General features: G+C 51.6%; 1 protein-coding gene across 3 annotated transcripts; it reads left to right on the forward strand.

Annotated features, from left to right (window-relative positions):
• The first annotated feature begins 3040 nt into the window (after positions 1 to 3040).
• On the forward strand, positions 3041 to 11298 carry KEAP1 (kelch like ECH associated protein 1). 3 transcript variants are annotated; one of them, XM_055082287.1, is made up of 7 exons: positions 3041 to 3188; positions 4862 to 5547; positions 6955 to 7640; positions 8931 to 9136; positions 9415 to 9591; positions 9750 to 9905; positions 11099 to 11298. In XM_055082287.1, coding segments are annotated over exons 2-7 (1866 nt in total). In that variant the 5' UTR covers positions 3041 to 3188; positions 4862 to 4908; the 3' UTR covers positions 11101 to 11298. The 3 variants fall into 3 exon arrangements, with proteins under 3 accessions (XP_054938262.1, XP_028339545.1, XP_023990024.1); XM_028483744.2 differs by having other exon boundaries at positions 9750 to 9820; XM_024134256.3 differs by having other exon boundaries at positions 3042 to 3188; positions 9750 to 11298.
• Positions 11299 to 17127: the final 5829 nt, after the last annotated feature.

Consider the following 17127-nt stretch of genomic DNA (forward strand, 5'->3'; position numbering starts at 1 on the left):
ATCGAATAATAAAAGTGATTACAGTTTATTGTGCCTGGATAGTCGCCCCATAGTGCTAGGCCCAGGACAGGCCTTTTTCTCACCCTTACTGCAACCTTTCAAGGTAGGTTTCCTCACCCCCATTTGACAGATGAGGAAACTCCAAGAACAAAGTACCTTGTCCCAGTGTCTGAGCCAGGATACAAGACCAGGTGGTCAGGCTCCGAGGTCCGAGGAGGCGCAGGCTTGATGTCTGGCCCCTCTGCAGGGGTCTGTTAAGGCCAAGCAGACACTCCCTCCTTCAAGGGCCTGCATTTTCGGCCAGGGGCGATCCTAGGGCCCCGTTTGTGCCCATAAAAGGCTCCAGGAGCGGAGGCCGCGTCTCCCAGCTGTCCCTGGCCCCCAGGTGTCCCCAGGCGTATTCCTAACCTCAGTGCGGAGGGCCTGGCGGGAGAGGGGCGAGGTGGGTGTGGGGAAAGGACTGGGGGCTTCGGGCTCAGATTGAGGCACGCCACCTGCCGGGAAACAGCGGAACTGCAGGCAGCCGTAAAGATCGCGGTGTGTTTTGGGGCGATGTGGGGGGGGCCTGACCCCTGCAGACCGTACGCACGGGGAAACAACCTACTTCCTGGAACACAAACACACTCAAACCTGGGGTCGCATCCCAGGGCACTTAGAGAACTGGACCCAATCTCCCACCTGGCCTGGTTCCCCTATCCCCAGGCTCCTGTTATCTTCCGGGGCAACCTGAGACACCCCACCCCATTGTTCAGTTGTGCAATGGTGTGATGGCAGACGAGTTATTCACTTGTTCACATCTTACAAAATTCAGAAAGCACCAGTTCCCCCTCCTGGATGCATACACTATTGGGAAACTTCCAGAGCTATTCTGTGGATAAATGAGCTGAAATGTAAATACATCTTCTCTCGTTTTACACTTTAGCACTGCTCTCCACCTTGCTTTGATCACTTAATAATATATCTTGGAAATTGTTGCACATCTAGATTTTGTACTGTGTTAATTGGCTCTGGCTGCCATAACAAATACCATAGTCTAGGTGGCTTAAACAGCCAAAATTTATTTCTCAGTTCTGGAGGCTGGAGGCTGGAAGTCCAAGAACAAGGTGTCAGCATGGTTGGGTTCTGGTGAGAGCTCTCTTCCTGGCTTGTAGACAGCTGCCTTCTGGCTGTGTCCTCACATGGTGGAGAAAGAGAGCAAGCTCTCTGGTGTCTCCTCTGATAAGGGCACTCATGCCATCATGAGGGCCCCACACTCATGTCCTCATCTAAACCTAATTACCTTCCTAAATCCCCATCTCCAAATACCATCACTTTGGGGGTTAGGGCTTCAAAATATGATGATGGTGGGGGGGGGCACAATTCAGTCCATAGTACTTTTTTTTTTTTTCCACATTAAAAAAAATCGAGGTAAACATTTCTTGCTTCTTTTCACTGGCTGCATGGTATTTTACAGCATAGACATACCACCACTTATTATACCAGGGCCCTAGGGAGGGACACGTGTTGAGTCCAACCCTTGCCTTTATACACAGTGTGGCAATAAACATCTGTGTACATACATCCTCCTGCACCTGTGCCAGTGTACCTTGGATAAATTTCTACACGTGGCACCACTGGGTCACAGGGCTTGTAGATGTTATTTTGAGATACCGGAGGTTTCTTTCGGCCTGTGGAGGAGGGTGCGGGTTTCCCCACAGTCTCAGTCACTCCCTGTACAGCATTTGCCGGCTATGCTATTGCGCCCCCTCCGGAGATACCCAGAACTGCAGCTTCACGCAACTGGGATGGGAGGAGGGGGGAGGAACCCCACTCCAGCCTCGGACACTGGATTAATCCCAGACCCTGAGCAGGGAGGCTGAATCTTCCAGGTTCACCCCGGAAGCGGGTGGAATCCTTTCTTAGACCAACATCTATTCAGCCTAGTGTTTCATATAGATGGACTCTTTTTAAAAAATTTAAATACATTTACTTAAAAACTAACTTTATATCACAAACAGCATAAATGGCAAATCAGTATCACTTGCCATGAAAAATAACAATCCATATTTATTGGGCCCTAGCGTTCTCCTTTAGTTCTCCCGATAACCTAGCAGGTATTAACATTTTACAGGGAGGAAACTGAAGCATGGAGAGGTTAAATTATGGGCCCACCAGCACAGAGCTAGAGAGTGGCAGAGCCGTTGTTCGAATGCCCGCCCGCGAGCTCCACGCGCTTCCAGACTGGAGATAAAAAATAAAGACAATGCAAATCCAAGTAGGCAGACAATTCTGGCTGGATCCTGCGGCCGCCTTAATGTGAGGCCTGCACTGTGTGGAGTTAAAGGGAGAACAGGTCGTGGAGAGCAGACCTGCGCTGACACGACGAAACCCGGAGGATGGAAGGGGCTGCGAAGGAGGGACGGGCGGGCCGGGTGGGCTTGGCCGTGCGCCCTCGCCCGACGCCCCATTCCTCGCTCTTGGGCGCCGGGCACCTGCGGGAAGGGCGGGGAATCGCGACTCCTTCCCCGCTGCGCCCTCTCCCTGCCTCCTTCCCGGGCGTCCCGAGGCTGCCCCCCATTCGACGGCCGCAATCCCGCAGGCCCCGCCGCCCCGAAGCCGAGGCCCCCCAGACGGCGGAAGCGCCCGCGGGACCCTGACAGTGAAGGTTAGGCGGGAGCCGCGCCCGATCGGGCCACGGCCCCTCGGGCTTCCCGGAAGCTCGGTGCGCGGGTGGCACCACCGTCCCCGGAGCCACCGCCGCGCCCCTGGCATCCCCACCCCGCGGCGAGAGCAGGGGAGGCTACGCAGAGACGCAGGTGAGCGCGCCGGCGGCGGCCGCGGCGGGGAGGGGTGTCCACTGATCCCCGGTGCGGGGAAGCGCTGGGCCTCGAACCTGGGGCTCTGATTCTCCGCGGCTCCGACCACGCGGCTGGGTGCGCTGCGGTCCTTGGCCCCGCCGCAATGACCGGCGCTGTGGTCGCCGCGCTGGGGCTGCGCAACAGGGCGACAGCTAGCGTGGGCGGGGGAGGGGGGAGCTGCCCAGCCGCGGGAGGCCTAGGGCCGCCGGGACTTTTATTCTGACACGGCCGGCGCCCGGCTCTGCTTAGTCATGGTGACCTGCGCGCGTTCCGCGCCTCCCCCCTGCGCACTGCGATGGAGGCGCCCGGGCCTGGGCGACGGAGGCGGAGCCCGAGCGCGGCCATGGCGGGGTGAGTGGGGCGGCCTGCGCCTGGGCTGAGGGGGCCGCGGGCCGTGAGCGCCCTGCGGCCGTGCCCGGGGGCCGGAGAACCGGGAGATGCGGGACCGGTCTCGGGGTTCCCGCGGCTCCGCGGAGGGCCAGGAGGGCGCGGCTCGAGTCCTATCCTCTTGTTGGACGGCGCGACTTGCGGGGTGGCCCGGGAGCGACGCAAGACGAGCGAGAGGCCCAGGGACCGCCGCTCGGACGGAGGCCCGGGGAGCCCGGGGCGTTGGGGGGCTTGGTCTGCGCCCTGGGGCTGGCAGTGGAGAGGCCGCGGCGGGGTCACTTCCTCCCTTCTCCAGGCCTTGGCGGCTCAGGCGGGACATGCGCAGTCCCTCACTTACCGCTTCTTGGTGGGAACTGCCCGGTGTCAAGGGGGCACCGTTGACCCATTGGCCAAAGACCGAGAGGCAGGCCTGGGTCTCGGCTGGGGAGAGGCGGCCAAGCGGCATCCAGGGCCCGGTGGAGGAGGGTGCTCTGGCAGGGACAGTGGAGTGGGCAGTCAGCCAGCCACAGCTTACTGACCCCTGCGGGGTGCCAGGCCCCAGGCAGGATGCAGGGGAGGCACATGAGAGGGTGGGCATAACCCTGACCTACACAGGTCTACCTGCCCTCTGAAGCCTGGGGCTCAGGGCCAGAGGGACAGGCCATCCTTCAACAAGCAAGCAAAGGAGCTCCTTTCCATTCCTGACAAGTGCTGTGATGGAAATAAAACAGGGAGGAGGTGACTCTTAGTCGAGCCCAGAGAAAGAGAAGATGAAGAACCCAGGGAGCCTCTTGCAGATTCCCCCCCCCACCCCACTCGCCGCAGGACTTTTCAAAACATAACTCATGCCCTGGCCCTCCAGACTCCACAGGGTTCACCGAAAGCCTCCCTTCACTTGTCAGTCTCTCTCATTACACTCCTCCCTGATTCTCTAGATTGTCTCTCATCATTCTGCCTCTGAGCCTTTGCACTTGCTGTTCCTTCTGCCTGGAAAACTAACTCCCACCCCCAGCTTCTTCATACGTTCACCCTTCTGGTCTCAGCTCCAACAGAGGCCTGGACTACTTGATTTAAAAAAAACTGCCCCCATATCACACTGTCCCAATGCTGTTGTCATTTTCTTCATAACCCCAGTTTCTGCTCCAGTCTTGCTTATTTTACTTCTGGCCCTTCCCTCCCCAGTGTCAGCTCCAGCGGGGCACAGTGCATGTCTGTCTTGCTCACTGCTGTGTCCCCGGTGCCTAGAACAGTGCCTGGCACACAGTAGGTGCTCAGTAAATGTTGGTGAGGTGAATGAAGGAATGAGTTGGACATGTCCTAGGAAGGGAGGGGCCGCCAGAGAGCTGGAACCGAATGAGCAAAGGGAAGAGGTGGACAGGAGCTGACTGTGAAGGGCTTTGCAAGCCATTGAAGAGTTTGGTTTTATTCTTCATGCCACAGGGAGTTGTAGGGGGATTCTGAGCTGGGGAGGGACACCATCTGACCTATGATTTAGGATGGACCCTTGGGCTGGTGAGGCCATGGGGCAGTTAGGGAGTGCAAATGCACACTGCTTCACCTGTGCTTAGGAAGGAAAACTGGTCTAGGAGTTACTTTATCTTAGAAAAGAAGGCCTGGTCCCAGGCCCTCCCCCCAGCCCTGTGCTCTCCCTCCTCCAGGCCCCTGAGTGCCAGTGGTGGTGTTGTCCCTTGTCACCTGGAACCCCATGCAGCTGGAACCCGGGCCTAGTGGGGCTGGGGCCCACACCCAATTCCTGCCCCTGAGGTCACAGCGCCCTGAGGGGGCAGGGGACACGGTGATGTACGCCTCCACCGAGTGCAAGGCCGAGGTGACGCCCTCCCAGCACGGCAACCGCACCTTTAGCTACACCCTGGAGGATCACACCAAGCAGGCCTTCGGCATCATGAACGAGCTGCGGCTCAGCCAGCAGCTGTGTGATGTCACACTGCAGGTCAAGTACCAGGACGCACCAGCCGCCCAGTTCATGGCCCACAAGGTGGTGCTGGCCTCATCCAGCCCCGTCTTCAAGGCCATGTTCACCAATGGGCTGCGGGAGCAGGGCATGGAGGTGGTGTCCATTGAGGGCATCCACCCCAAGGTCATGGAGCGCCTCATTGAGTTCGCCTACACGGCCTCCATCTCCATGGGTGAGAAGTGTGTGCTCCATGTCATGAACGGTGCCGTCATGTACCAGATTGACAGCGTGGTCCGCGCCTGCAGCGACTTCCTGGTGCAGCAGCTGGATCCCAGCAACGCCATTGGCATCGCCAACTTCGCCGAGCAGATCGGCTGTACCGAGCTGCACCAGCGTGCCCGAGAGTACATCTGCATGCACTTTGGGGAGGTGAGCAAGGGGAGGGGACACGGAGCCAGGGCTTGGGAGCAGCATCAGAAGGACCAGGGAACAGACAGTGGTCATCACTGTCTCCCCTTAAGATGTGGAGGGTCAAGGCAAGGAGCTGGAGAAAAATGGGGTTCTGGTTTCCTGGTCTGCATATCTGGGGCAACTCTGGGAAACAGCGAGGAAAGTGAGGCCTTCATGGGTTTCTGGGCCCCCTGGTCTCTCTGGGGTCAAAGGTGGGGATAGGATGCAGTGAATATGTTGGTAGTTCCACCCTGGTGTGCTGAGCAGGGCCTGACCTTTCAGTCAGCCAGCCAGTATTTATTGAACACCCATGACATGCTGTTGACTGCAAGTATGACCCTTACACATGTTTTCTTTGGTCCACGGAGTGTTATCCTTGCACTATTCTTTGTTTCGTTTTCGTTTTTAAGTGGAGGAAGTTGTGACTAGAGAAGATAAGTGCTTGTTGAGCACTTGCTGTGGGCCAGCCCCTGTTCTAAGTGATTTTCATCCTTTAAATCACTGAATCTTCCCAGCTCTCCTAGGAGGAGGTATGCTTTGGAGTGCCTTCTTGGAAGTTTTCAAAGTCATCCTCCAGTGGCTGGAACCAGCTGGGGTGGACACTACCCTACCTCTTCTTCTCTACCACCTTGGGGGTTGTCCAGATGCTCCAAGAAGCTCTGGCATTAGTCCTAAGGCCTGTGGCTTCCAGGAAGGTGGTCCAAGAGCAAGGCTCTCCCACTGACCTGCACAGCATTGGTTTCAAGGGATTGCATGGGCTTGGGGGTACCAGAAAATTGGGAACCCTCTTATGTGGGGTGACTGAAATTTTTTATATAGACCAGTGCCTGGCAAGAAATATTTACCCTAGGAGTAGCTCTGCTATGAGATAGCTATTAATTTAATCCCCTTTTTATAGAGGAAGAAAACCAAGACCTGGAATGTTTCAGGTCTTTGCCCAAAGTCACACGGTTAGAAAGTAGTGGGCCGAAATTGCGACTGAGGCTGTTTTATTCGAGCCTGAACCTTTTTTTCTTTCTAGAATACTGTTGCCTTTGTAGTCTGTCTGCTATTTTGAAAAGTAATTTCCTTAAAAGAAAAGGGTAACGTTCTTATAGTTCAAATACAAAATCATACAAAAACGTACATGGTACGTTGTGTCTTTGCCCATTTACCTGAGTACTTATGTACTACATGCTTGGCTCATGTAATGTAGCTCATTTGATCCTCACAAACTGTGAGGTCCATACTATTCAAATCCCCGTTTCACACCTGAGGAAACTGAGATCGTCAGAGGCAGGTTGAGTGACTTGTCCAAGGTCATAGCACTGTTGAAGGGCGGGCTGGGGGCGTGGGGAGGTGGAGAGAGACATGTAAGTCAGCCCGTCACACAAATGCCCTCTGCAGGTGGCCAAGCAAGAGGAGTTCTTCAACCTGTCCCACTGCCAGCTGGTGACCCTCATCAGCCGGGACGATCTGAACGTGCGCTGCGAGTCCGAGGTCTTCCACGCCTGTATCAACTGGGTCAAGTACGACTGCGAGCAGCGGCGCTTCTACGTGCAGGCGCTGCTGCGGGCTGTGCGCTGCCACTCGCTCACACCCCACTTCCTGCAGATGCAGCTGCAGAAGTGCGAGATCCTGCAGTCGGACTCCCGCTGCAAGGACTACCTGGTGAAGATCTTCCAGGAGCTCACCCTGCACAAGCCCACACAGGTGATGCCCTGCCGGGCGCCCAAGGTGGGCCGGCTCATCTACACGGCCGGCGGTTACTTCCGCCAGTCACTCAGCTACTTGGAGGCCTACAACCCCAGTGATGGCACCTGGCTCCAGTTGGCGGACCTGCAGGTGCCAAGGAGCGGGCTGGCAGGCTGTGTGGTAGGTGGGCTGCTGTATGCCGTGGGTGGCCGGAACAACTCACCCGACGGCAACACCGACTCCAGCGCCCTGGACTGCTACAACCCCATGACCAACCAGTGGTCGCCCTGCGCCTCCATGAGCGTACCTCGAAACCGAATCGGGGTTGGGGTCATCGATGGGCACATCTATGCTGTCGGCGGCTCCCATGGCTGTATCCACCACAACAGTGTGGAGAGGTGAGTGGCGGCGTCCGGAGGGGTGGGCTCCAAGGGTTCCACTGCTAACAGGTCCCAAGCCATTGGGATCTGGGGGTTCCCCCTGTTGTTGAGTGCTTTTCTCTGTGCCTTGCCTTCAGGGAGTGGAAGCCTCAAGGTGAAGCTAAACTCCTGGGAGATTTATGGTCATGACCTTGGATGATGTGTCTGGGCCTGGGAACTGTTTACAGGGCCACCACAAATGCACACAGCAACTTTATGCAGCTTTGGAAAAAGTTCCATCAGTTTGAAATTGTTGTAACATGCTAATTTTGTTAAAACGTGACACCTCACTGCCATCTGTCCACAAATTGTTGTTAATAAACATATGTATGAGGCCTGTTACATGGTAGGTCCCCCCTTAGATGTGGTGCCCTTGTGCCGTACACAGTCCGCACAACTGTGTGTGGTGACCCTGTGTTTAGAGGCCAAGTGTTTTGGGCTTTTGACTCTCCTATAGCCTAGTCCTCTGCTTTCTTGTTTTCCAGAGGTGTGAGCCAGAATACAGTTCTCACCTGGAACTTGTTAAGACAAACTCCCCGGCCCACGACAGGGGATGCTGGAGATCTGGCATTGGTGGATTTGGAGTGAGGCTGGGGAGTAGAAAGTTCAAACAAACACCCCAGAGGCTTCTAGTGTACATGGTCTGTGACTAGGAGGATGAGATGAGGCACCACCACCCTCAGCAGGCCACTTGTGAGAAAAAAAGGGGCCCTATGAATTATTCCAGGAGCACAGGCCTGAACTGGAAGTGCCTGGGCCAACTGGGACATATGCTTACTCTGTCTTTGAGCATCATACTTTGAGAAGAACCATGCCAGGGGGTAGCCTAGTTCTTAGGACTGGGGTTCTGGTGTCCAAGAGAGCTGGATCAAACCCCAGGTCTGCCACTTCCTGGGTGACCCTGGGCATGCCATCTCACCTCTCTGTGCCTCCGTCTTGTCATCTGTGAGGTGGGGGACGATAGCGAGGACTCCTTTCCCCACCAGGCTGCGTGGGGCTTTGGTGAGATAACACACGTAACACTCAGCACAGGCAGTGGTATGATGGAGCCATTGGGGTCCAACAGGTGTGCATGTGACCTTGAGCAGATGGTGGCTGTGAACCTCAGTTTCCTCATCTGGAAAATGGACCTACTGATAACTTGTGTTTTGGGGAATCCTTGTGAGAATTAAAGAGTTCAAGTGCCTAAAGACGTAGCAGAATATCAGTGGGGGTTAGTGTTCCAGGTCAGCTGTGGTTGCTGTTGTTACTGTTACTGTGTCGTTGCAGGTATGAGCCAGAGCGGGATGAGTGGCACTTGGTGGCCCCAATGCTGACACGAAGGATCGGGGTGGGAGTGGCCGTCCTCAACCGTCTACTCTACGCGGTCGGGGGCTTTGATGGGACGAACCGCCTTAACTCAGCCGAGTGTTACTACCCAGAGAGAAACGAGTGGCGAATGATCACACCCATGAACACCATCCGAAGTGGGGCAGGTGCGCAGGGGCTGCGGGGAGGGGAGAGAAGAGGAACACCCTCCCACCCCTGGGCGTGAAGCTCGGCCAGGCCTCCTGTTTCAGCCTTAAACCCCGTGGCACACGCAGGAGAGCTAGATTCTGATAGAGTCCATGCTCTTCTCTCGCAGCTTTGTTTCTAAAGGGTCACTCGGGAGAGGGGAGAAGGGGGAGGGGAGGGTCCCCCCGCCCAAGAAGGTGGTGGCTGGGGCCTGCAAGGCCAGGCCTCGGAGTCACCCTCTCTGCATGGTACCACTTAGGAGTCTGCGTCCTGCACAACTGCATCTATGCTGCGGGGGGCTATGATGGTCAGGACCAGCTGAACAGCGTGGAACGCTACGACGTGGAGACAGAAACGTGGACTTTCGTAGCCCCCATGAAGCATCGGCGAAGCGCCCTGGGAATTACTGTGCACCAGGGAAGAATCTACGTTCTTGGTGAGGCCTTGGGGGTGGGGGCCTGGGTGGAGAAGCCTACCTAACCCCATCTTTTAGGGGCAGGCTGCAATCCTGGCAGGAAGGCATCTTGTGGTTTCTTCTCCTCTTTCTCCCCCTGCCCTCGGAGGGAGCAACCATCCCTTCTGCTCTCCCTGCAGGAGGCTACGACGGTCACACGTTCTTGGACAGCGTGGAGTGTTACGACCCAGACACGGACACCTGGAGCGAGGTGACCTGCATGACATCTGGCCGGAGTGGGGTTGGTGTCGCTGTCACCATGGAACCCTGCCGGAAGCAGATCGACCAGCAGAACTGTACCTGTTGAGCCACTTTTGTTTCTTGGGCAAAAAAATGTTCCAATCCAGAGTATTGTCGTCTTTGTACAAAAACAGGGACAAAAGAAAAGGCTACAGAGCAAATGCTTGTCCTCCAGGATGGGAGGCTGGGATGCCTCAGTGTTAAAATGACAACTCGAAAGAAAAGAAGGCCAGAATGGGAACCCGTGAGCCCATCAGAGTAGTCCCAGGAATGTCCAAGAGAGCCTGCCCGGGAGGTGGGTGTGGGAAGGGCAGGTCCCCCGGGGAGAGGCCCCTACACCTGCTACCCCGAGACCAGGCCTGGGTTCCACACCAGCAGCCACCACCTCCCTTTGGGATGAAAGCAGGTGCCGAGGACAGGCTGGTTTTTGCTCCCTGCGTCTTCGTGATTGGTTCTTGGAGGCCTGGGAAGGAGCAAACTGAGGCCTCAGGGGCTGAGGCCCCTCCAGAGGTGTGGACCCCGGGGATGGGCCTGTACATAGAAACCATTGGGTATCGCTGCCCTGGACAGTCATTTTGTTGATAAGTAACCCTGTAACTTTCCATTGAAAATAAAAAACAAACTAACTAGTGTCTTCCACCTGGGCTCTCAGCTGGAGGTCTTGAACCAGTGGGACAGAAAGGACTCTTCTCCTGAAATGCACTCAAGTCTTTGACTTAGGGCTTGGATTTGAAACCAGTTTCTTATCTCGGCCCGTTGAATTTTGATATGTAGGTTATCTTTCTCCCCATGGGCAAGCCACACAGGACTCACTTTGTCTGTCACTTTTAGCTGCTTTGCAGACAGTGACCCAACTCCTTGACTCATCTCCTAGGGCTCCCTGAGGTTAATTGCACATGTGAACAGTTTATATTTTAAGGCATACTATCCCCAGCACGCCTTCCAAATTCCGTGAAAGTCCATCCGTCATCTTTATACATTTCAGTAATGTAGACTGAGCCTTTTATTTTATTTAGGTGCCTGGGACAAAGGGGTTCTTGAGAATTTTCGTAGGCATAGGGTTCAACAGCCTGGTTCCTTCTGAACTATATGTGTGAACGGAGTATGTGGCCTGGATCTTTTCTTCTGCGAGTCAACTCTATTCGTGCTGGGGGAGTGGAGAGAAGAAGAATGAAGTATGGTCTCAATTGGGGATTTCACAGGTTCTTCCAAACAGCTTAGAGGAAACATTTGATTCCTTCCCTGCCAGGAGCAACAAGAGAAGCCACCGCAATGAGAAGCCCGCGCACCGCAACGAAGAGTAGCCCCTACTCGCGGCAGCTAGAGAGAGCCCGCACGCAGCAATGAAGACCTAACACAGCCAAAAATAATTAATAAATAAAAATAATAAATTTATTTAAAAATACTATGCTAATATCAATAAAAATAATAATATATTTTTTAAAAGTATCCAGTTGGGGAGAAAACAATTTTTATATTTGGTCTCTCTGTTCATGAACTTGGTATATCTGTCTATTTAGTGAAGACTTTGCTGTCCTTCAGGAAAGCTTTATAATTTCTCCACAAAGGGCTTGCAGTGGGTTTTATGGGAGTTTTGTAGGCCTTGCTGCTCTTGTCAATGAGATCTTCACTCACTGATCCTTTTAAATTAATATTTCTGTTACGGGGAAGTTGCTGATATAGATGTATTGATCTTCTGCCAGCTTCTTTCTAGTATCTTTTTTTTTTAGCAGATAGTCATCTACAAATAATGATAGTGTAATGTCATCTTTCCAATAGTTCTACAACTCATTTCTTTTTCTTGTCTTACAGCATTAGCTAAGACATTCTATACAATTTTGATTAGTAATGGTAATAGTGGGCATAGTTGTCTGTCTTCTAACTATAAGGTGACTGCTTCTAATGTTCCACCATTAATTCTGATACTTGCCAAAACATTTTCTGTAATCTGTGCCTTAAGTTGTGCTGGAAACTTTATCAAGTTCAGGAAGCTCCCTCCTATACCTAGTTCGCTACATCTTTTTAAAAATCATAAATGGGTGTTGAATTTTCTAGATGTCTCTCATTCAATAGGTGGGTGCCAAGAAACTGCATTTCTAACAAGTTCCCAGTTGATGCTGAAGCTGCTCGTCCAGGGACCACCACATTTTGAGACACTGGCGTAGAACAAGAATAATGGGTTAAAGGCAAATTCTGAGAAACAACATTTAAGGAGTAGAGGGAAGTAAGAGAAGGCCCGATAGAAACACAACAGCAGCAGAAAATTATGAGAAAAACTAAGAAATGTAGTGTCACAGAAGCCAAGTGGTGAAAAATTTGAGCACAAAAAAAGTTTAAAAGAATCACACTTAAATACAAAGCGATTCAGAAAGAGACCTTCAAATGCTCACTGGATTTGGCGATTGGAAAGTAAGCTTACTAAGAACCATTTTGGTAGAATTGTGAGGGTAAAGCAATAGATTCTGCAAACGTTCATTGAGTGCCTCCTTAGAACAGGCACTGTTGCTGAGGAGATAACACTGAATCAGTGAAGGATGCTGAAAGAAGGAACATCTCTTTTGAGACATTTGGGTGAGAAGAGGCAAAGGAAGTACGCATGACAGCTAGAGAGGAACGAAGGGTTCAGGGAGGGTTTGGGGCTTTGCTTTTAAGATTCAGAAGACAAAGCATGTTTATAAGCTAAGGGGAAGTTCCAGTATAGAAAGAGAAAACAAAGATGAAGGTGAAAGACAGGATGAACTCATAGTGATGATGAGCAAGTAACCTCCCACTCAATTAACTGGACAATGTCTAAGATAACTTTCAGCTCTGTGAAGGCCACTGTAGTTCTGGATGCTAGAGTATCTTGCTTTGTGCAATACAACATACCTTCAATTCAAGGACTATCTTCGCCCTTGGGAGTGTATTCTGGTGCATTTGTTTGTTTGTTTCTTAATTGGGCGAAGGAAGTATTTATTACTTGCAACAAGTTGGGAGAACACTGGGGGTCCTGGTTTTAAAATATAAATGTTAGTGGGAATATACAGTATTGCAGAAGATAGAATTGAAGAAAGTTAAATTTAAAAGAAAAAAGAATAGAGAACACAGACTAGGTTTGAGACCCATATCTGTCACTTACTAGGTGAAAATCCTCTCTGGGCCTCATTTTCCTCCCCTGTAAAGTGGGGAACAGTAACAGTATCTAGCGCCTGGCACACAGTAAGAATACAAGAAATGTAGTATCATTGACTAGGAACGAGATAAGTACTAGAAACAAAATGCTAACATTAATCTGAATTATTAAGGTTAATCATGATAATGATTAACATTTTATTACCTCAGAGCACTATACCTGCATTACTTAAAATTCCCCACTGGCTCTCATTACGTGTGAAAAAAAATCAGTGCTTCCACCAAACCACCTGTCTTATTTTATGATGGTTTTGTAGCTCCCCAAGACCCTCAGGGTTGATACAGGAAGTGTGGCCTAAAAGGAGTGCAGCACCCTCTTGTGGGCCTTTGGCTAAAAAACGGAACTATTTCCAGAGAAGAAAAGGAGCAAGACTGGAGAAGCCCCAGAGTGTAGAATGCCCTGATTTTGGCTTGTTCCTATTTTTAAAAAAATCAGCATTCTTCAAAACTTCTGGGAAAATTATAGTTTTATAAATAAACAAGGATTCTCCCTCCTGTGAGCGCCAGCACCAAATCCACACCTCAGGGTTGTAACTTTGATTTTATTACACCAAATTTTAAGCCGGACACCCAGGAACACTTTTCAGACCACATATCCCAGGATCCCCTGGGATTTATTCAGTTGCTTTAGACAACATTTGTGGGAGATTCGAAACTGCAGCCCGATGCTGACGTCAGCTACCTCTTTGCCTTCACTTGCCATCAGCTTCAGGGTCAGGAAAGATTAATAGCATTAGCCAAGGAGTTGGTGTTTCTTTCTTAAGTCTCAGCTATCGCAGGTGGATTCTCTTTCACTTCTAGCCCATGTCTTTCCCTTCCTGATCATATATCACCGTCTCTGACCATCTCCCAGTTCCTCTGCGGATTCACCAAGTGAAGAGATGAGGCGGGAACAACAAATATTTCAGTGCCTACCATATTCCAGACCCTGTGTAGATACAACTGAGAGCAGCAGACGTGGTTTCTGCCCTCCTGTAGCCTATGGTCAAGGGCGGTGACAGGTGGACAGTTATTTGTATTTCATTAATGTACAACCAGAAACCCTGAGAAGTGCTCTAGGAAAAAGTAGCTTGCACAAGTCATAAACAATGTATTTTTTGCCTTGTATTCATAATTATTCTTCTATTCTTCGTCTTATTCACCATTTTATTTACTGGCACACAATAGGAGCTTCACCCATATTTGAACGTTGAGTAGATGAATTCTTGGTCACGATGGACGTATGATAAACATTTGCGAGATTAAATGGAATTGGTGAGGTCATGCAGACGCTTCTCCAACGGTGTGGATTTCGCCAGCTCTGTGCAAGAGTAGAGCTACTTAGCCTGTTACGATTTTAGTTCAACCCAAGAAGCCCTTTTGACCTTTCTTTACCTGTTATCATCAGATACCTTGGAACTTCATGGAACAGAGTAATCCCTCTTTCAGGTAACAGCCTACACATATCCAGTTGCTGAATAAGTACCCACTGATGATGTCAGGAGCTGTGAGAAGCACTTGATAAATATTTTAAGGCAGCTTTAGATCCTTCCTCCAGCTCCCATTTTAGGAGAAACAGCCCCAGTTCCTTAAACAATTTCTCATGTGACATGGTGAGTTCCTTTATCAGCTAGTTTCACTCCCCCGCCCCCAAACATTTTGAGGGTGATTTGAAGTCTTGCCTTCTCCCTCTCCCCAGCTGGGGATAGGAAAGCGCAGGAGGGGGCTTTGGGACTTCTCATGTACGGGGACCACCGAAGCCCTTGCCCGGGTCCTTCTCGAATTGCAAGGGGGGAAGAGATTACCCTCAGAGAGAAGGGGGATGATGGGTCCTTTCAGGGTGTGGGGATGGCAATGACGACAAACCCTCAGGAAGGGAGGGGACAATGCCTGACCCCTTCTCAGGAAGGAGGAGCAATACGGGGACCCTTGAGGAAGGGGGGGAGTATGACCCTGGGGGTCCCCTTAGGAAAGGATGACATAGGAGGGGACCCCTCAAGAAGAGGGGGTGACACCAGGGTCGGTCTCCCACAGGAAGGATAATGCTGGGGCCCCATCAGCAAGGGGCCTGACACCAGGGTTCCCTAAAGAAGTGGGAACGACTCTGGCGTCGCTCTCAGAAAGAAGAGACGCTGCTAGGGTTCACTTCAGGGGGGCGAGAGGATGCTGGAGTCCCCCTCAGTACGGCAGGAATGACGCTAGGGTACTCTCAGGAAAGGGGGATGACGCCGGGGTCTCCCTAAGAAAATGGGAACGGCGCTGGGGTCTCTCTCAGGAAGGGAGTGACACCAGGTCCCCTCACCCGCCTCAGGGTTCGTCGCACCTGCCTCGGTCCAGGCTCCTCGGCTCCCTCGGTCATCTGGTTCGAAAAGCGAAGCGGCCGAGCCTCTCATTGGCTGTTTTATTGGCTAATGACAGCTACTACAGCCAATCGTAGCTCGGGAAAGAAAATCTCCCGCGCGACCTTGGCCCGCCTTCTTCCCAGTCTACGCGCCGCGCACCTTCCTGCCTGCTGTAGTTCCTCAGATCCACTCTGGGGGGCGCACAGGGGTTCGAACGCCTAGTCCTACCTCCTTCCTCGCCTGTGACCCATTTTATAAAACAGCACCTACTTAGCAGGGCTGTTACGAGAGCTAAGTGCAATAATTTATGTAAAACAGTGCCTGGCACATGGTGATCGCCTGGCAAACCTGAGCTGTTATTATTTGCATTTTACAGCGAGGGAAACTGAAGCACAGCATGAGTAAGTAATCTGCTCATACTAACTCAGTCATTAACTGGCAGAGTCGCGACCAGAATCCAGAGTCTGTGTGCTTATCTACTATGCTTCTGTGGCTCCCAGATAACAAATACTGGCTATTTCTTTCCTCTGATTATGAAATAACTTCGCCTTGATTATGAAAGTAATACATGTTCATTGCAAAAATTCAGAAAACATCCAAGACTACAGAACAGAAAACACCAGTGTCTTTTAATCCATTCACTGGAGACTGTAAATATTTTGATGAACAAGCTGCTTTTTCTATGCACATAGGTAGGATGGTATAGAGCAGAACATTTTTTTAAAATTTATTTTTATTTATTTATTTTTGGCTGCATTGGGTCTTCATTGCTGCACAGGGGCTTTCTCTAGCTGCTGCGAGCGGGGGCTTGTTGCGGAGCATGGGCTCTAGGCGCATGGGCTTCAGTAGTTGTGGCTCGTGGGCTCTAGAGTGCAGGCTCAGTAGTTGTGGCGCTTGGGCTTAGTTGCTCCTTGGCATGTGGGATCTTCCCTGACCAGGACTTGAACCTGTGTCCCTTGCATTGGCAGATGGATTCTTAACCACTGCGCCACCAGGGAAGCCCATGCAGAACATTTTGAAGCCTGCTCTTCTCATTGTGAACAGCTTGTCATTTCAATAAATATAGACCCACCTCATTGTTTTAATTTATTTATATTTATTATATTTTATTTTTTAATTATTATTTATTTTATCTATTTATTTTGGGCTGTGTTGGGTCTCTGTTGCTGCACGCGGGCTTTCTCTAGTTGCAGCGAGCGGGGGCTACTCTTCGTTGCGGTGTGCGGGCTTCTCATTGTGGTGGCTTCTCTTCTTGTGGAGCATGGGCTCTAGGCGTGCAGGCTTCAGTAGTTGTGGCACAAGGGCTCAGTAGTTGTGGCTCACAGGCTCTAGAGCACAGGCTCAGTAGTTGTGGCGCATGGGTTTAGTTGCTCTGTGGCATGTGGGATCCTCCCGGACCGGGGCACGAACCCGCGGCCCCTGCATCGGCAGGCGGACTCTCAACCACTGCGCCACCAGGGAAGTCCCACTTCATTGTTTTTAATAAGTGCATATTACTCCATCATACAGGAAGCATAATTTCATGACTACCTAGTGTTGGACATCTGGGTTCTTAACAATTCTTCACTATTCCTACCAGCACTAGAATGGGCATTTGGTACCTGCAACTTTAGGTTTTCATCCAACTGGTTCTTTTTTTTTTTCAAATTTTTTTATTGGAGTAAAATTGCTTTACAATGTTCTGTTAGTTTCTGCTGTACAATGAAGTGAATCAGCTGTATATATATCTATGTCCCCTCCTCTTGGACCTCCCCCCCCCCCCCCCCCCCCCCCCCCCCCCCCCCCC

The sequence above is a fragment of the Physeter macrocephalus genome, unplaced genomic scaffold, assembly GCF_002837175.3.
Source record: "Physeter macrocephalus isolate SW-GA unplaced genomic scaffold, ASM283717v5 random_63, whole genome shotgun sequence".
Lineage (NCBI taxonomy): Eukaryota > Metazoa > Chordata > Mammalia > Artiodactyla > Physeteridae > Physeter > Physeter macrocephalus.